We start from the raw sequence: 20,777 nt of genomic DNA, 5'->3' as shown, positions 1-20,777 counted from the left end.
TACTTCATGGGATAATCAAGGTATAATAAAGTGAACCAAGCTGCTATTAGTCTAAGGAGCGACTGGACTTTTTTTTTGGAAGTTTTGTGAAGACGTTTCACTTCTCATCCAAGAACCTTCTTCAGTTCTAAAAGCTGCTATTACATTGAGTAAAACTTCATAATCCCTTTTAGTCTACTTTGGCTATAGGTAAACCTATCCCTGCCCCGAGCCACTTTAAATTATATCTACACTGTTAAAAACAAACTCAAAGCAAGCTTATTTGTAAAGGGCATTGTTTCATTTATTCATAGAGGTCAAGTAAAATGTACAACCATCTAAAAAAAGGGGATACAAGTTGAACTAGTAAAACTATAGCCTAACTTTACATTTAAAGTATGTGCACCATGTACTCTATATACCGCAATAACACTTATTTTTTGAAATGATCTAAGAAAAAAGTGTTATAACTGTGGAGACAGACAGTGGGTTTTCTGGCCAGATGTCATACTCTTGCTTCTGTCTTCTTACTGGTGCTTTTCTTTTCAGACCTTATCTGTGCTACAAGGCTGAAGATTTTTTTAACATCTGTTCTTGTTCCTGTGTCCTGTAGCCGGTAATCATTTTCAGATATTTACTGCAATACTAGATTTCCCCTGTGTAAACACGTAAGGCTCTTCTGCCTGAAAAAATATCTTCCTTTCTTCTGCCATGTCAAGCTAACCTTTGAAAAAATAAAATGTCAAGATGTTCTTATTATTGTGACATTTTAAACCCCATCACCTCATGGAAAAAAGAAAAAAAAACTTTAGAGGTGTTCAATGGAAATAACTGAAACTGAAAATAATTAGTCAAAGATGTTTAAATAAAAGCACAAATGCTATCAGAGGAATTGCAGTGATATCTATAAATGAACACAGGCCATTTTTCCACATACATAGAGTACATATACATTAAACACATATTAGGACATATTAGAGCATTTACTCAAGAAAAAAAAATTATAATGCTTGTATTGTACTTAAGTGTTTCCATTTTATGCTGCATTACACTTCTACACCACTCTAATTTAGTGTTTGTGAGTTGTGTTGTAGCCCTACAACAAAAAAGGATTTTACACTGTTTCCTTCAAACTCTTGATGCTTTAGTGATGTAACACTTGCTTGAAGTAATTCAAATATGTGTAGCAATTCTCGTTTCTTCCTTTATTTACCCCCCTTTTCAAGCATCTAACAAACCCCCGGCCTTAACTATGACCCTGACCTTTTGACTGTCCTCAGATTTTTAAAGAGAAATTTGATTACCGTCTTAATGTTTGGCTGCAGTAATCACTATTATGATAAGAAAAGGCACAGACTCAAGCATGAAGCCCACTGTCTAGATAAAAATTCACTGCAAATGTTTTTGCTGTGGCGCATAAAATGTAGTCATAGTACAGATACGATGTTTTCTATGTTCTGTGACAAGAATCGCACAGTTTGCTCAGTTTGACCTTAAGAAGATAAAGCAGTGCAAAAACAGCTGCCTGCCATTTAGTAGTTACATAGGAACAAAAGTAAATCAACAGACAGGGCTATTGCTCAACACATGTGACCTCTTAGAAGCGCGCAGGTGGGTGGGTAGATAATGTATGTACACTTCCCGTATAGAGGCGCATTCAAGACATAGTGTGGAAAAGGGGGAAGAGTTGTGTAACAGAAGTCTTCATGCATTTCTGACCATGAGGCTTAACTCAGGTCACAAAGGGGCACAGTCAGAGAAAAATTAGCAGCTCAGTCTTTATTTATTGCACGATGGATGGATAAATAGGGAACTCTGTTTTGCTTGTTCTCCATCGTTATGTGTAACTATATTTGTCTTTAATTAGACACATATTGGAGACATTAATGTTTCATTTAAACTTGTTGCGAAACACCCTGATTTGTATCCCATTCTGACACAGTTTGTGATAACGGTGTTGGGATTTAACCGTCTAACATGTCTGGATAAAGCCAATTGGATTCAAATTAGTTTTTGAGCAATTAGTCATTTCAACCTCATGCTTTTGGTTAATGATTGCCTGACGTGACAGGTTAAATTGCTGTGTACTAAACTTCTTAGTAATTGATACCCTATGTAATAATTAAGAATAATAACCCTTATTACCACAAGTTTGTTGAGCGGGGGTATCACTACTTTAAACTTTTTTTTACTGAACTGGGCTCTAAGGAGGTCAGGAGGGAAACTATTTAGTGGATGGCAAATGGTTTACAATAACTTCATGTAGAGCAGAGTGGTTTGTGGGAATCCAAATTATGATGACATTGTGTCAGTGACAACAATCTGATCATAAATGTTCAATGAACGTGAGAAAATGCAGAAAAGACCACAGAGCGTTGTCATTGGATCATTGGATGCCCTGTGCATAAACAGATATACTCAGCAGCCATTTTATTAGGTACGCATAGCTCAAAAGTACACTCTGTCCCCACAGTCCCATGATGAAACATCCTTTCATAAAGCAAATAAGGGAAGTTTTGACTCTGTGTTATGATTCATTTAAATGTCGCAGCTGGTTTTATTACACTGACAGGTGTTTCTGTCACTTCGTTCATTGATATAAATTCAGTGAAATGCAGAAACCTATTTGGGATTTTTAATATATAAAAAAATGAAATAAAATAAAATCTCCTTTACAGTTGCATTCTGTTTTTGGGATTTAAATCGGATATTTCCTGTGGCAGTTTACTTAGAACACATCCAAATACTGTGTGAAAGCCCTGATGTAAAAAAGTGTTCAGCGGATTTCAAATGATTTCAAAAAGGTTTCATTTTCTCCGAGACTCAAAACAAACCATTAAGCTCCTGTTTTTCTTTTAAGTCAAAAACAAAAAGAAGTTAAAAATCTTTCAGGACAGTTATACAAAGTGATAAATGTCAGACATAACATAAAACACACCAAAACTGAACTATGCTGACAATAAAACACAACCTTTTAAGGTCATCATGTTGACATGATGAAAATAGGACTGCTGTTATTCACTGCCTCATTTCTCAGTCGTTTATTCAGGGCCCTTGGCAGACACAACAGTAAAGAACTCTTGCTTTTGGTGGGGTGGGGGGGCAAAAGTTCAGGGATAAAAGGGATCACTCGGGAGATTACTCCCCTGTACGTAACACGGATGCCTAGAACACAAACAAAGAGCATTATGTTGCTCAGCCTGTAGCTGCAGAGCGCATGTTTGTGTGAGAGCAAGTGCTTCTTTAACCTCACCCTCCCATTTGCCTTTTGCTTTACCAAATGAAGCATTAAGCTGCCTTTGTTTTTCCGTGTATATATTCCCCTGCTGCCATAGGGTTCTCCTTGTAGCTATTTAAATGAATCATCTCTTTTTTCAAGCATCCACTCAGCACAGTGTTTTTCAATCAGATTAGTACAGCACATTCTGTTCTGTTTCACTTCCTGATGACTGTGCAGCCCGTATCCCAGAATGAACTCACCCGCGTGCTTCTGGTTACACCAAGATACTCATTCAGACAGATGGATTCTTGCAACTGCCTGTCAGATTTTTGTACTTTACACAGTATTTAGTAAAATCTGTTAGACACCTATCAGATTTGCTGTTTACTGTTTTGTTTTAGCAAAGATTAAATGACTTTCCGATGCAAAGTGATAGGTAAGTAGCAGTAAGAAGGCCACAAAGTTCTAAAAATAAGTTACAACTGCATGTATGTCCCCATTATATTTATATAAAACAGCCACAGACCATTGATGTAACCTTTGACCATCTAATTTTCATTTGTCTTCTTCTTCTTCTTTTTTTCTCGCCTGCCTGGTGGCTTTCACCAGAACAGAAACAAGATGTTCTTGATGTTTCAGGAAGGAAAACAACATTTCAAGCCATGTGTCACTATACATATCTATTCATGCATCTCAGTTTAGCCCAAGCCTGTTTAGTTCATTTTGACCTCCAGTTAAGCATTACAGTGTTGGGGAAAAGAAGACAGAAAAAGCAACCAGGACACCACGGTTCACGAATTTTGGTAAAACAAACAAACCAACCTTTGACCGTGCATGAGGCAACCATCCTGACATGGTGTTTTATTTTAGATAATCAGTACTATTATTTTAAGGGTTTCATGTGGGCAGTGACACATAGTGAGGTTGTGTTTTTACATCACACGACAACATCTTTCTGTTTCTGTGCGTTTTTTTTTTCTTTAAATGTGAATAACATGTTCTAAAACACATGTGTGTGAAAGCTACTTTCTTCCGATAACCAGATGCTCAGAAGATTACTCACGCCAGCTGACAATATCCCTGTTGCGTTTGCAGAGTCAGGTTCACTTGTGTTATGTCACCTATATAATTAACAGGATCATCATGTTCCCTCTCAATAGCAGCTTGCTGTCTGCCAGCAGTGTGGTCAGACAGTATCCTTACCACCTATAATGGTGGGATTCATCATCTAGAGAGACGAGGCTCTTTGAGCATCTCGGTTCTATAAAGGAAAGTTTTCCTCTCGCTGTCTGACACGAACAAATTTTGGTTAACTTCTCGTTAATGATTCAGTCATAACATTAATTCGAGGCATATTTTATAGTTTTTAATACAACAAATGTGATAAACATAGACACAAGAAGCAGCCATAAAGCATGTCATATTTTCAGCACTGTTTATTGACATATTAATGCCAACATCCTCAACCGCAAAAGCACAAAAGCAAGGCCATAAAAACCTTTTATTACCATGGATTTTAGCTTCTCTTATCCCCAAAGTAAATGTGTCAGTAAAAAAAAAAAGTTCATCTTAGAGATGTGAAAGAGAAAACATATTAACCATGAATGTGATAATAAGCAAACACTTGCTTTAATCGTGTATAATATAAAAAGCAATATAAAAAGCCTAGAAATTAGATAAAGGCTGTTTGAACACAAGATTTCATCAGCATGCAGAGTGTGAGTCTGGGGTTTCCACATGACGAGAGCTTTCAGCCTCCTTACAGGCTGTTTAGGAGTTATGGTCAAAATATACTCAAACACGTGCCCTTTGGAGAAGAACATGACCACTGTGAAAAGTTTGATTACAACATAAATCAACTCCTGCTGGGTTTTTATATATATCATTCTGATAATGTTTTAAAAATATTATATTAAAATACTCTATGTTGTGTCTCTCACGTTCATCTCTTTTGGTGTGTGTTTAGTACTTCACTACTATTTTGACTTCTTGTATATTTCAGGTGAAAACGGTCTCTCCCTGATAACTGCGGTCTTCCTTGACCAGGACAAAATTTGACTTGCAAAGCATCCTTTATAAAATGCAATGCATTTCATGCTCACCTGACGCAGGTTGCTACTTTAAGTTGTAATGTAACATTTTGCTTCACAGTGAGCACTTTAGATATGTGTTAGATGTGACACTTTTTTCCTAATCCTGCTATGCATAATGAATCAAAATGACTTCAGTAACTAAATTGCAATTTACAATTTTGAATATTTATCATTTTATTTTTCATGTGGATTTCCAGGTTAAAAAGCAATTCCCAAATTATAATGTGTTTATAGTGCCTCATTACATATAGTAAAACTTAGACAATAGTATTTTTTTTTAGGTTTTTACTTTAATTAAACTTTGAAGACTTTAAGAAGAACTGTACTTTACAGTAAGTAATTTTCATTTTGTAATTTACTAGGATACAGTAGCAATTATTAGACTACAGTAATGGCTTAGACAGGTTTAACATATTGGTTCTCTAGTGAGCATCCACATCAGAGTAAAATACTGACTGATTCACTACAAAATATGAAAACTATTGTATTGGGAGGTTAATGATTAATAATGATTTATAGGATGAGACAGGATTAGGCATATTCACCATCTGTTCTTGGTTTATTACATTGATTTATCATTCAGCACTTTGGCAGGGACTGCCATTATGTTCCCTTACAATGAGTACTTCTACTTTTAATAATGACTTATATTTTTATCACAGTGCATACAGGGAAGGCTATTCCCTAGCCTGTATTTATAAGAACGTATAGTTCCCAAAATTTGACTTGCAAAACAAGAGTTAATAGAATATGATGCGCATCACTAGAATACCATAATACTAGAATCACACACAGCACCACCTGAACCGTGTTTATACATTTAAATGGACGCCTAACACACTGGCAGGACTTTTCACTGTTACTGGTTTGACAGCAAAACAGCTGTCGCCAAGATTTTACTTGCAAAGTTAGTAAAACAATAGCTTACACCATGTAGTGAGAATAGAGAATTAGTATGTAACATGAGGAGTTCGATTTTTATATCTAACGTGATTGAGTGGTATTTTTTTCCAACTAGTAAAAGATCTTCATATTTTGTTGCAAAGCCGTAAACACCACAATAATGTAAACACAGACTGTTTGGGAAAAGATGACAAATTATCTCCGCCCAGTAAAAATGCCAACATGGAAAAATACCACCAGGAATTAATAAAAGAAACAAGAGTAGAAAAAAAAACATGCATGCGCTTTTGTAGAAGTCCTTACCCTGAAATAAGTGACAGTAAACTGTCCTTTAAGCCATAAAAGTCTCCGATAAGCAAATACGCTACTTCCCCCCCTCTTTTCTTTGTAAGTCTACAGAAACAGTGCGCTAATCCGTATCACCGCGCGTCTTATCGGGCAGTGAGGTGTGCTTTTACTTCGGTGATTACACATCCTCGTCTGTGTCTGCAGGCGGGCTGTTACACAGTACTGTTGACGATACGTGTCGTCAGCTGAGCGGGGAGGACAGCCTGCTGCGGTACAGGCTGTTCCCGGCCTGGCTGTCTCGGCACGGAACGGGTTACAGGTCAGGGTGTCTATTGGAACACAGTGTTCTCATCAGCAGCGGCAGCGGTACAGCTACAGTACAGCCGGAACATTGTGTTACTTTGTGGCTGCTTTCCAAGACCTGCCCTTAATTTTACTCTAAACGTCCTCCCACAACTCTACTCGTTTCACCCCCCCCCCCCCCCCCCCCCTCTCGCTTTCTCTCTCTCTTTTCTTTCTCTGTGTGCTTCTCTGCCTCACTACCTCCCCGGTGTCATTTTGAAGTCTGAGCTCCATGTGGCTACTACTACACCGGCAGGTTTATCGTCACCGGCAAAGACGGAGATTAAAAAAAAGAGAGCGGGAAGGAGGGATAACTAGACTGAAAGAGCGCTGCTTAATAACCACATGGGCAGAACATTTAGTACCATGGATATGAGATGAGAAGGGCGGGCTTGAATTAGGTGAAAGAGACGCGCTTTTCCAATTTACCGACCGACTCGCTGAAGAAATTATTATTATCGGATCACAAGAACATGTAAGTGATTTAATTTACTCCTCTTTATTCTGCTGCTGACGGACTTAATTAAGGAGCTAATTAAGGCATATTCATGCCTGGGTGAGTTAAACTGACACTTGTGATACATCGTGAAGGTTTAGCCTTCATTGTATTTAAAGACTGCTTTTTAAAAGCGCGCGCGCGCACACACACACACACACACATATAAAAACAGAAAAACTCAAAACGTATCTCTGAATTGATACCAAATTTTTCACACGCAGGAGGTTACAGCTGTATCCCACTGTGCGCTGGAAAATAAAGGCTGATAAGGCACTGTGCGCGTGCGCGTGTGTTTGTGGGGGGTGGTGGGGGTTAATAGGTGAAAGTGTGTGTGTGTGTGTGTGTAAATGTGGCACTTAGCTGTGGGTCCCTGTGGAAGGGAAGGATGAGGACAACAGTTTATATCTAGACTACGTGCAAGCCTAGGTGTACCTACATAAATTACAGGTTGTGTAACTGTTTCTGAGAATTACACCAGCAACTCTGGCGCTCGAGCATTTATTCTGGAGCACTTAAACATTACAGGATATGATGGTGGCCCCTTGAATAACTTCAAATACACGGGCGTCCCCGCACGGGTAGTTTGATTTGAGGCACAAGCAGAGGTGGCCTTGTAAAACAGAGGCTGAGGCGACATCCCAGAGATGAATCATACTGCCTCAAGGTAGATACGGAATATAGATAAACTAGTTGTTGTTGTTTTTTAAAAGCACTGAAATTTACGATATATTATTTTATAAAAAGGGGGGTTCTCTGTTACCTTTTAACAACAAAAAAAAAAATCTGTTTTTAAGGTTTGCGGTGTCAAATTTCACGTCAAATCTATTTTTGCCAGCATTTTCAAAAAGTCAACTCCTGTCGCTTTTTAAACTCTGCAAAGGGTTGTTGGGTGAAAGGGAAAAATCCCGTATGTCAAACAGTGCTTTGGTTCAGGATGTCTGTTTGCCATGCACATTGTGTACTCACACGTTCACAAATTAATCAGCAGACTACGGATATGAGGCAGAACGTACAGATAGGCTGAAGTGTGTGTGTCTTTGTCTTAATGTGCTCTGTTCCTGTATTCCTCTGCAAAGTAGCTGTACATGCAGTCTACATGCCATCATCTCTGTGCTGTCACTGTTTGTCCACTGTTCCTCTTTACATTGTTAGATATAGTTGGATATTTATCATAAAGAAAAAGCTAAAAGGGTCAAATTGATAGAACACACAACTTTTACTTGAAATGATGCGAATATATGTCTGCATTCACCTACTTGTTTTACCCTATTTAAATCATATGTTAATCTAATTGTAATTATAGGTTCTGTTTGACTGTTTAAATCACCTTGTTTTGGTTTAAAAATTGAAACTGGGCTGTTCGTGAGGGGGGTCTCAGATTGGTGAACACCGTCAGGCTTTGCCAGCGGGGGAACTGTGAATAGAAGGAACATTGTGTACAGACACACAAATGCACACACACATGCACGAGTTACATCTAAAACCAAATCCATCAGATATCAAAGACACAAGACAAGATGCTGCTAATGAGGGATGGACAGTTTGTGCTCAGTGCACAAACACTTTGAGGGGAGACACAAGGCTGAAGAACCAGAACAAACAGTGCAAATGTCAGTAAAACAGATCTTTATGGTTTCACCCTGTGGTTTGAGACGCTCAGGTTGCACCATAGTTTAGATCTCATTTAGTATGAGGTCAATTTCTTTATCGGCATTCAGTACACTGGACATGTTGCGTATTGATGAGACTCAGACCAAGTGCTGTTGCTTAATGTTAGTTTTTGCAGGCTCTTTGTCGCCACAGCAGAACATAACGTAAGACAGGGCGACTGATGGAAAAATCCAGAAAACTGATGCAGGGTAGGCGAGCTGCTGCTCCTCTCCAGTAAAACAACATGCCTCCCGAAGAATGGTTATTGCCTCAGATAAAGTCTGTGGAAATTTTAGAACTGTTGTCTGATCAGCAGCTGTGTCCTTGTCACTGCATCCCTCACGTTACTCTGAATGGACAGTCTGTCCTGACAGCCCTACCTAAACTTGAGCTAGAAACGTGGTGCGATGTGAGAAGATTTCTGCTTGTGACATCACTGAGATAATCTCGTATCTTCAACATCTCTGCTTAAAAAACAGGCGATACAAAGATTGCCATTACATAAAATCCCCTTTCTCATGGCTTCCCAGCATACAGTCAGCAATTTAATCATCAAAAACCAAAGCAGTTGAAGTCAAATATTTTCTTTATTTGCTCATTCTAAAACAAATATGTTTACATTTGCTTGTCAGTGGGAAAAATATAAATTTCAAGTATATTGCGCAATACGTTATTGTGCTGCTCAAAGATTCGCTGCACTGTGGAAGGCTTATTTAAAAATAAATAAATAAAGGAAAGACCTTAATTATGTTCAGATGAAGTATAACTCTATGAGTCCAAACTGGCTTGATACCAAGAGGCCATTTTAGCTCGAAATGGTATACTTCTACATATAAAAACATTTTAAAGGAAGCGTTTTACAAAGGAGATCCAGCACTGTGGTGCAGCCTCGGCAAAGAAGTCCACCGTAACAACCCTTCTCCCCCCACATACCCTCATAAAAATCAGTTTGCCACTGCATTAATTGGTTTACTTGATCACCCGTTAAACAATAAATAACATCATAGACAAAAAAACATGTCTTAGTGTTTAAATGACAAAGGATTGCAATAAATACATAAATTACTCAACAATACTCTGTTAGAGATTCTCTCACATTAAAAAATACAGCTGTTGTTCTTTGCATGTGGGGCTTCTGTAATCTTACTACGGAGCCCCAGTAAAGCAACGGTTCTATACTATTAAGTGCCTTTGCAGGAGTACGTGTACTCTCTCAACACTTCTCATTCTTTGACCCTACCTAAGTAGCTTTGAATGATTCACAAATCCTTATTTATGTCCTAATGGTGGGGCCATTGGTGCATCTCCAATGTTCAACCACTGTGATGACTGTATAAGAGATGTCATACTAAGCCTGAGCTTTTGGTGTTTTACAGGCATTACTTGCACATATGCTCATCTAATTTTTTTTTAATCTTTAATAGCCATTTGTATGAGAGAAACTAAAGAAATGCTTAATAGGTCTCCTTTAAGAGGGTTTTATAGTTATCACTGCAAAATGTGCCAATAGAAGAGCCTAATTAGAAGCTTCTCTTTTTGTTAGGAGACCAAAGGGTGTTTGCTTAGTTTGCCTCTCTGGACAGTGTGCTTCTGAGTGTGGTAAAGGCCCCCAAAAAAGTCCTAGCCTTAGTAACATCCCTAGCACGATGACATGTGAGAAAGTGTTAAAGTGTCAACAGCTGCATATGATAACAATCACCAAACGGTGTTTGCCAACATGCTTAACATAACTATGTGGCCTTTTTTCAAACAATGTCAACATTATTGTGCCAGAGGAGATGGTAGTTTTGTGTATGTGATTGCTGCTTTGATGAGAGAAGCAACATGTCCAACATGTCATTACAGTTTTTATGGGTTTGGCAAAGCTGCTATTGAAATTATTGTCAGCAAACCTTTCATCAGGCTGAATATTAAATGTTTTTGATATAGAAAGTTTTTTTTTTTTAACAGCAAGTTTATTATTTGGAATTTGCCATCTGTATACTTTTGAATTTAGCCAGTTTATGTATTTGGCTGCTCGTGTTTCCACATTTTGTTAAAACTATTTTTGTCCAAATCTAAAGTACTTTGGTATGAAGAAACCGAAGCTTTGTATCGTCTCTGGTTTAAAACATTTCCAATAATCTTTAAACTCTAACATTTTCGGTTAGGTGTCAGTGCTTGTACTGTCAGCAGCATAACAGAAATTCACATGACACCTAGTTGTGTGAAATTTCTAATCTGACATTGATGCCGCTCTTGATTCACAAGAGACAATGTTTGAGCTGTATCGCATTACCAGAGAAAGCCAGACAGTGTGGGGCCTCATGTTGTGATATTTTATTAGTGTATCACCTCAGATCCTTGACTGAATTCAACACTTTTAACTGTGTCATCATAAACACTGGGAAGATCATGTGGCTGTTTAGGATGCTGCAGGTTTAGCGTTGCAGTGTGTGTTTCCCCTGTGCATGTGTTTAGATGGAAGGCTCTGCTACGTTAAAAAGGCTTTTTTAAAAATAAACAGTAAAACTATGCGAATGAGGTTCTAAAGAATTCCTTTTGGTGTCCAAAAAAAATCCAGATGTGTTTATATATTTTTCCAAGCACACACAAAGGTCATTAAGTAATGGTCTTGGAGATACACACTTTGTGAGTACTCCGTGTACTCTGCAAGTACAGAGCGTGCTACAAAATAAAATGAGTGAAGTGAGCAACTTGCTGTTCGCTTTCACTTAGATTCACAGTTATGTAATTACTTTATCTATTGGGGGGGGGGGGGGGGGGGATTCAGAAAAGGTGCAATAGCCTACAAATGTGTTTCTCTTAAAGCTGGGATCAATGATGATGTGGATGCTGCTAACAATAACTGTAAATGTATTTCTTGTACAAGATACTGATTTAGAGCATGTGTCCCTAAAATAGCTTCAAGTTATATAAGGTGAAGTAACAGTAATATTCGGTGGGTGGATTATGGTGATCACATTGATATTTTTATCCTATATCCTGATTTTTCTAGCCCTGCTCCACAAATGTGATCTATATTATGCATAATATTCCTGTTTAAACATGAGATGCAAGGAAATTTAATGACCAAGCAGTCAGTCAGATAGCTAACATCTAGGCTTGTGTGTTTGTATCGTTGGCAGTGTTATACTATTGGTTTTCCACGCGCAGAAATGACAACTGACCAGGATTTGCCAATGGATCACCAGTCAGCCACAGCCCTATTTGCTGCAAAGGGCATTGATGTAACAACCAATAAAGACCAAGGAGTTATCAAGGTATTTATAATACTGTCATCATGTGACTGTTGACATTCATTCACAAGTAGGACTCATTTTTCCACCATATGGAACATCATGGTTTTTTTTTAATCTGTTCCCTTTTAGATCTAGGAGTTATCTTTTTTATTTTCTTTGTTAAATGGTAGAAGTTTTTATTGTTAAAGGAGACACTTGTCTTTCTTTCTGCAGGTTATAAAGCGTGCAGGGGTAGATGGAGACAGGCCCATGATTGGGGACAGAGTAACGGTTCACTACACTGGGAAACTGGCCACTGGGAAGAAATTTGACTGTAGTCGAGAGCGCAAAGAGCCCTTTTGTTTCCATGTGGGCAAAGGTAGGTGACTGGCATGACTGTCTCTAACTGTTGATTAATTAAAGGTAAATGCTGTATTGTATTATATTTTGCTATCAAGGAGCCAGTCTTTGTAATTCTGTACCTTTAAGTAGTTTCAACCAATAGTTCTCCAGAATTTTGGAAGGTCTTTCAAAGATGTTCATGATGTATATTTCCTTCACTTATTTTCAGTCCAGTCCTTTAATTTACATAAAAAATTCAACTACTATGCCAGTTTGAGAGGCATAGTAGTTTTGCAGCAACACACTACTGAAAACTTGCAACCCAATATCACAGCAAAATGTATAATTCATATGTCGGTCCACCGTATCCATTTCACACTTTACTTTTTCAAAGCGTGACATGGACGTGCATACAGAAGTCGCAGTACCAGCAGGGGGAGATAATATACTTAAAGCCAAGAACTAGCTAGTGAGTAAGGAAGGTATGAACTGTATTCCAGGGCTCTTAATTGCCACAAATGATTAAGGTAGGCAGGCAATATGTATTTACATGTAAATGTGTTAGCAATGTCTGATTAAACACTTTACTGTGATTAATTTCAAGTTGGACTGAAATAAAATATCTTCTGACAATGCATGTTAGATCCTTGTATTAACTCCCACGTTTGCTTAATTTAATCAGATTAGCTTACCTAAGCAGTATATATGGAAAGATGCAAGGCTCTCCATTTCAAGCGAAAACAAAATCAGCCTGTCAGAACTTCAATTTTTTTATGCATTATAAAAAATTACATATAATTTTAATAAGTAAGCTTTAGAGATGCTGGCTGATTTGTTGCACTCTTTCAGTCTTTAAGCTAAGCTGGATATTTTATATTTACAAATATCAATATTTTCATGTAATCCTCAGCAAAATGATCGGTTTGAAATGTGTGCAGGAAAAATTGTTGCTTTAAATTTATATATCTGAATGATGTAATATAACCTTTGAACTTATCGAACGAGCCAACAAAGTCTTGTTTATTTGTTTAAATATTTTTGATCTACTCACAGGACAAGTCCTCAGGGCTTGGGACATTGCTGTGTTGTCCATGCAGAGAGGAGAGGTGTGCACACTGCTGTGCAAACCCGAGTATGCTTATGGAGCTGCTGGAAATCCTGACAAAATTCCTCCCAGCTCTTCAGTAGTATTTGAGGTAGGCATGTCACATTAGTGCTGTCATTTGTGTGACGCATTAATCCAGCATCGCGCTGAGGGCCTTAATTTAGGAGCATGTCTCTGCAGATGGAACTCGCTGGTCACAAAATTAACTTGTTTGTCTATTTTAATCCCCCTCAGTCATACTGCCAGCATAGTTTCATATGCCACCTTTACAAGTGTGTTTGGGGCTCAGTGACACTACAGTTCAGATCTTCTCTTTCCTGAATAATCAGTGTTAAGTATAATTTAGTTTTCTGATCTGCTTTTCACGTTGGCTCCATTAAATGCAATATATTCATGAAAAAGGATTGCTTTATTCTCCCAGTTGGTGATTCAACTCTGTAATTTCAGTTCAGCTTTCACTTTGTAGGCTCATCAAATGTTGCTCAAGCAGACATAATCAATATATGTTTTTTATTTATACTCTTAAAAGAGAGTATAAAGGATTATAAAAAAAACATTACCACACAAGTTTTGCTCTTATTGAAAAAAATACACATACACTGAAAAAGTATGAACTACTTCAGTATTTAGCACATATGAAAGAGCTGAATATGCACTGCGTAGAATGCTCCACATTCGGTGGTTTTCTGGTTGTTCATATTGTTTCACATACTCAAATTGTGTGCACATGTCTGGTTTTCATGTGCACAGGTTTTGAGACTACTGGGACATCATACTTAACCCCAAACCTGACAGAACTTTGAAGTTTGCATTCCAGTCTTGGGTTTGCAGATGTAGTTAGTTATCCTTAAAATGTTTGAGCATTTATAATTTTTTTTAAACATATATACAGAAAAAGTTACATTTAATATTCTTTCCCAACTTTAAACCGATCTACAGTGAAATAAAACAGATAAAACTGATGTTTTCATACGTGAGACTTGGTTTTCTTAGCTAGCTGGCTAGTTATGACATAGAAGGCATAGAAACAGTATGTGTCTGGTTACACAGTGTACTTGCTTCGTTTCTTATTATTTCATTACCATAAGTCATTAATTTTTTTTATTTTCAGTGATAACTCCTACTTGTTTTTAGTTATGTATTAATTCACCTCCCACACCTACTGAAAGTTCTGCAGAGCTGTAATTTTGTATTTTGTGTTATCCCACCATTTGTTAGTACAGTGATGGCATTTCTATGTTCACACAGTTGGAGCTAATTAAGTTTGAAGGCGAGGTACTTACGGGCGATGGTGGAATTGTGAGAAGAATAAAGGTCAAAGGGGAAGGTTACACTAATCCCAACGATGGATCAATTGTGAACGGTAACGACATGATTTGTTTATTCATCAATAGTTGGCATTGTGCCAGTCTGATAAACGATCTGTATAGTAATTGACAACATCATAGATTAAATTGTGCCCTGTCTCTCACAGTGCACCTGGAGGGAAGGTGTGGTGACCGACTGTTTGACTGCAGGGACGTCAGCTTTATTGTTGGTCAGGCTGAAGATAAAAGCATTCCTCTGGGAGTGGACCGAGCCATGGACAAGATGCAGAAAGGAGAGTGCTGTTTACTTTACTTAAAACCAAAGTAAGTTCCTAACAAATGTAAAAATGTCATGTCACTTTGTTAATGAAATACAATCAGTAATTATTTATGTGCGCTTTGTTTATTATTATCTCATGAAATTTTTATTTAAGGTGTCTTAACTGTAGGACTGTAGGTTCCTGTAAGATGATGATAACTTTAATTTAATTATTTTATATCTCATCTTTATTTCATAAATATCTAAGCTATTAAAGTTTTTTTTCATGTAATTTTATTGTATTTTTCAATATTTCTCAATAATTTAAAAAACAATATTAGTGATAAACATTAAGTTCACTAATCAGCTAACAAAGGAAGAAACCTTAAAGAAAATATTTTCTTAATATCTGGTTCAGAGCTCTCTATTTTTGTAGATGTAAACAGACTTTTCACTGATATAATAAAATCTTTCTTTTATACTATTAAGGTTACAATTACATACAACATTTGCATTTTTTGGTTTATTTAAACCTTTCCATTAAGTACTACACACAATTTTTTCGAGTATATATGTCAGTGCATATCATGCATATAAGTGTTTATGTTCTGTATGTTCTGCAATTGATTTATATTTATTTGAAACACTCAAAATATATGCCCTGTAGCCATATTCAACTTCACTGAAAGCAGTTGTCCAATGATATCATTCAGAAATTCAGATCTAAAAAAAGTTAAATAAAATTTCTTTGATGTCATTTCAAAGGGTTTGTGTGTTTACTAGAAATGTTTGATGGTTATAGCATGTGGGGAATTTTCAGCAGCAGTTTCAAATCATGTCACAAATTGGAGCTTGAATGTCAAGTGGTTCGTGTCAACTGTTGACACAGATGTTGGTATGCAGAAATGGCATGCTTCAAAATAGTAATTATTGTTTAGTATAATCAGGTGGTCATTTATATGCTTACAGGTATGGTTTTGGAAGCGAAGGCAAACCAGAATACAAAATAGGACCAGACAAAGACATCGTATATGAGATTACTCTTAAAGACTTCCAAAGGGTGAGCACTAGTTTCTACATAATAAGATGAGATGAGACTGGAATAAATGTTGTTTGATAAATGTGTTTAAGTAAATGGAATAAATGTGTTTAAGTTTAGTTGGAGGCAAACTTGATCTCATAGATTTTATAGACATATTTTCAGTTCACTAACTCCAATTAAAAAAGTCATTATGCTCTTTCTGTGTTTTCACAAGGCTAAAGATTCCTGGGAAATGGACTTGAAAGAAAAGCTAGATCTGTCTGCTGAAGTAAAAAGTAAAGGGAATCAGTATTTTAAGGTACAGCTCCTGGTGCTCACTCAAGCCAGTAAATTATTTTTTTTATTTTTTTATTTTTTAGATCTTAGATTTATAAAGATATATTCTGTTCCTTCATCAGGCAGGGCGGTATTACCAGGCAGTCATCCAGTACCAGCGCATCATTTCTTGGCTAGAGATAGAGTATGGTACCGGAGACATGCAACAGAAGAAGATACAAGATTATATTCTGACTTCCCACCTTAACTTGGCCTTGTGTTTCCTGCGATTAAAAGAGTTCACACAAGCAGTGGACAACTGCAACAAGGTGAGCTGATGTCTGCCCATCTCCTGTACGTGTAGCTGATGAATGTTTAACTACTACTATACTATTACTATACTGTTCATTTATTTTGTGTCCGTTAAAGGTCATTGAGCTTGATGAAAACAATGAGAAGGCTTTGTATCGTCGTGGGGAAGCCCGGCTCTGCCGCAATGAGTTCAGCCTGGCCTTGGCAGACTTTCAGCAAGTACTGCAAGTCAACTCAGCAAATCGAGCAGCTCGTGCTCAGATTTCCATTTGTCAAAGCAAGATTAAGGAACATCACGAAAAAGACAAAAAGACCTATGCTAACATGTTCCAGAAATTTGCAGAACGGGATGCCAAGGTCTGTAGACAAATTTAGAAAGTCAGCATGACTTGTTTTTGTGTTTTTCTCTTTTCCTTTCCTTTCTTTTTTCTTTTCTTTTCTGACATGTTTATGATCCTTTAAGTAAATGTACTTAAAAATACCTAAAAATAAGTAATAATAATTAATAATAATAATGTAATTAATCTAACAAATATTCATATAGCCCCATTTAAAAAACTTTTTTTTATCTGATGCTTTCCTGGCACTGATAGCAACTAAACTTCAGAACTGTTAGAAAGTGGAGAAAACAATTTAGCATTTTTCATCTTTTAAGGACAACCACATTCTGTCACACCTGTCAAAACGTTTGCATTTACAACTAGTTTTCAGCCATTTTGTATTTCATGGTGTGAGATACTCGTGCACTCTGAAGACATCCACCACTATGTGCTAGAATAATGTCAGAATGATTTGATGTTTACTACACAAGCCATAGATTTAAAAGTTTTACATTAGAAGAATGTTTTAAAAAAAAGTTTATGTTTATTTGTAAAATTGTCTGGCTGGATTGTTCATGTACTTCTTCAATGTTATACTGACCTCTAGTGGTTAGGTTGATTCTTTCACCCATTGATCTCTGTTAAAGTAAGGTAAAATGCCATGTGCAAAAAAGCAAGATTACATAACAATATTAACTGCATGTATCTAAATGATGATGTCAGTTTATGCCATTGGATAACACAGCCAAACTCATTGGCCATGATTTGATTTTTCTTTTCACAATATTTCTATCAGTTTTCCTTTATAGGAAATGATCTTAATGTATATTTTTCAGTCATTTGCAATTGAACTGAAGCCCTGTATCTTCTGAACAGACTGGGAAGACAAAGAGAAGGCGGGATGACAGTGCGAGGACCAGCTTCAATGGTGAAGTGAGCATTAAACAACGCCGGAGGAGTCAGGAATGCCCGTCGTAATGGGGACATTTGAAAGGGATAAGAGAAAGCCTCTTTTTGCTTTCCAAGTCCAGGGAGCAGAGGCAAGAATGAAGATGAAAAAAAGCCTCCAAACCAAACCCTTTTTTTTTATCCCAAATCCAGCGTGACCATTCCTGCATATAAAGCAGACTGTAAGCAGGGACATTTGCAAGCCAAACAGCCTTTCCCCTGTCACAAGGACTATTGAACTGCTGGAGCGTACCTTCCAGTGGAGACAGAAACATTGAGTTAAGACTTGCAAACACTTTTAGCCCTCACCTTTTATCCTGAAAGAATATATTTTTATTTTCCTCAAAATGCAAGAAACACAATTACTTTGTCCTTAGGCTACTGTGTTGAAGTGCCTCCACAGTGTTTCTGATTGTAAAACCACGTTCATGATCTGTATTTGTTTTTAAGCCTGTTTGGAGCAGCTGCATGCATCACAAGGTGTTTTTGATTCAGACTTGAACTTTGCTAATTTTGTATGTGCAATATGTACTTTTGGTGTAACAAGTCCTGTTAGTATGGTGAGTTAAAAAAACAAACAAAAACAATAAATTCAGTATTTTTGCTTTGGCCAAAACTTAATACTGTCATAAATAAAATAAGCAGAAGAAAATCCTAGTTGCTTTTCTGAAATGTAAAATTTACTGTATTTGGTTATTGCGTGTAACTTCTGCTTTCTGTGAAGCCAAATTAGTTCTGGTCTTTATCAACACCTGCAAGACTTTGGCATGGAGTGCCTATTTTCACATATAAAATTCAAATTTAGCTTTTGTGTTTCGGGCAAGAATTATTTATTTTTCTAAGATGCGTCTGAAAGTGGTCATGCACTAAAATAATTTATTTCTGTTTTGAGGTATTCTTAAAGACATGAGTCAATAACGCACACTTTACTAAAAAGCCCCTTTGGTATTGTAATTGATCAAGTAAAAAAAAAGATGACAGGGAGAACTTCACAATTTAAGTCTGTTAAACTAATGACAGCTGTAAAAACATTAAAGGCGAAATAATCATACTGTTTATAAAATTGAATATTTCTCCTACTGAACTTGAGTTGAATTTAGTGAATAAGTCTTTCTTCTTCTGGCCCCTTTTAATCTTATCAGGCTAAAGGCATAACCTTTAGAGCACATAAAATCATAATTTAGAAGGTAAATACATGAAGCATTCATTTTGCAGTCTTTTTCACCTTATAGAAACATATTTTTTAGAATGTGATCAACTATGTCGGTGCAGTCTGGAAACAGGTTTTTCTTTATCTCGAGAGCATGAATGTGTATCAGACAACTGTCCACTTTGGTAGCTGTAAAACCAACACTGTTTTCTTTTCATAAAATATCTGGACAGAGTCTGGACAATAATATTGAAATGTTTTATAAACTTTGGCTGGTTCAGAATGAAAACCTTAGCTGTCTTAAATATGTTGTGTAAAACAATTACCTGTATGTGTGTGTGTGTATGTGTGTGTGTGCTAGTCTATATTATTGTTGTGTGGTTTGTAAGCAGATTGTTGCTAAATGTTTTCAACTACTGCTGGCTCTAAACATTTAAACAGTTTGTGCAGTGTTGAATCGTAGTACTTTTTTCTAGCTTTTATAAAACGTAATGTACGTACTATTTCACCACACTTTCAGCTACATCTGAAAGATCTGTAGAACTTAGAAGTGCTGGAGAATTTTTTGCCTACAAGTGGAAAAACAGTGGCATGGCTAATGTGAGATTAGAGATATGACATATAATATGTTCATATGTATTTGGAAGATCGTTGCCATGTAGACATAAGATATATTTTCACACAAAACCCCCGCAAAATACATATGGTGCCTTTGTTCATGTGTTCTTGATATATATATATATATATATATATATATATTTACACTCTAAAACCAAACCAATAAATAAATAAATAAATTAAACTGTTGTATTCAAATAGACAGATCATCTTCTAGGCCACTATTTTATAATGTAATTATATTTTTAAAGAGCACATTGATAAATAGGGAGACATTTTTTGTTGAGACACTATTAATCAGATTAATCAAATACACACTTACCAGCCCGTCCATTAGGCACACCTCCAAATATGGGGTTACACCCACTTTTGCCTCCAGAACGGCCTTAATTCTTCATGGCATTAATTCAACATGATGTATGTTTTTTTATATTTGAAATTTAGAATAAGTCTTTGAAAAAGATCCATCTAGCCATCCATTTTCTTAAGCTTATATCATTGTGTGTCACAGGGCCCTCTGAATGAGGGCCACCAGTTTATTACGTGGGTTGAAAAAAAGTCTTAGCAACATTAATTACACACCTGGCTTTTAACACGTTTCATCATCTACCTGTTGAATTCGGGTCTGTCTGTCTGAGCTATGTACAGATGAAAAAAAGGAAAAAGCTGTTTTATAGTCAATAATGGTGTCCAGGCACTAAAGTGGGACAGTAATCCAATGTGTTAGAAGCTTCTGTAGATTTGTTTTTCTTTGTGGCTGTGGCCAGCTAACCTGTGTTAGTTCTGAAGGTTACCACTCTTTCAGCCAACTGCAGTCTACAGTATATAGGCATGTGAGCCATTAGAACTGCTAACCAACCCCTAGGTGCTATTGGTAAGACCAGTATAAAGGATAAATTTGGCTTTAGCGTTACTAAAGAGTGT

The 20,777-nt window shown here is 36.8% G+C and overlaps 1 protein-coding gene across 1 annotated transcript; it reads left to right on the top strand.

Moving 5' to 3' along the window:
- The first annotated feature begins 6,992 nt into the window (after positions 1–6,992).
- On the top strand, positions 6,993–19,692 carry fkbp5 (FKBP prolyl isomerase 5). Its single transcript, XM_006783083.3, has 11 exons — positions 6,993–7,300; positions 12,103–12,237; positions 12,430–12,574; positions 13,591–13,733; positions 14,891–15,005; positions 15,117–15,273; positions 16,178–16,268; positions 16,465–16,548; positions 16,649–16,834; positions 16,935–17,174; positions 18,014–19,692. Exons 2-11 carry the CDS (start codon positions 12,133–12,135, stop codon positions 18,113–18,115), a joined length of 1,368 nt encoding a protein of 455 aa, XP_006783146.1. The 5' UTR covers positions 6,993–7,300; positions 12,103–12,132; the 3' UTR covers positions 18,116–19,692.
- Positions 19,693–20,777: the final 1,085 nt, after the last annotated feature.

The sequence above is a fragment of the Neolamprologus brichardi genome, chromosome 5 (genome assembly GCF_056152115.1).
Source record: "Neolamprologus brichardi isolate AB-2024 chromosome 5, ASM5615211v1, whole genome shotgun sequence".
Classification (NCBI taxonomy): domain Eukaryota; kingdom Metazoa; phylum Chordata; class Actinopteri; order Cichliformes; family Cichlidae; genus Neolamprologus; species Neolamprologus brichardi.
This window is presented reverse-complemented; position numbering and strand designations above follow the sequence as displayed.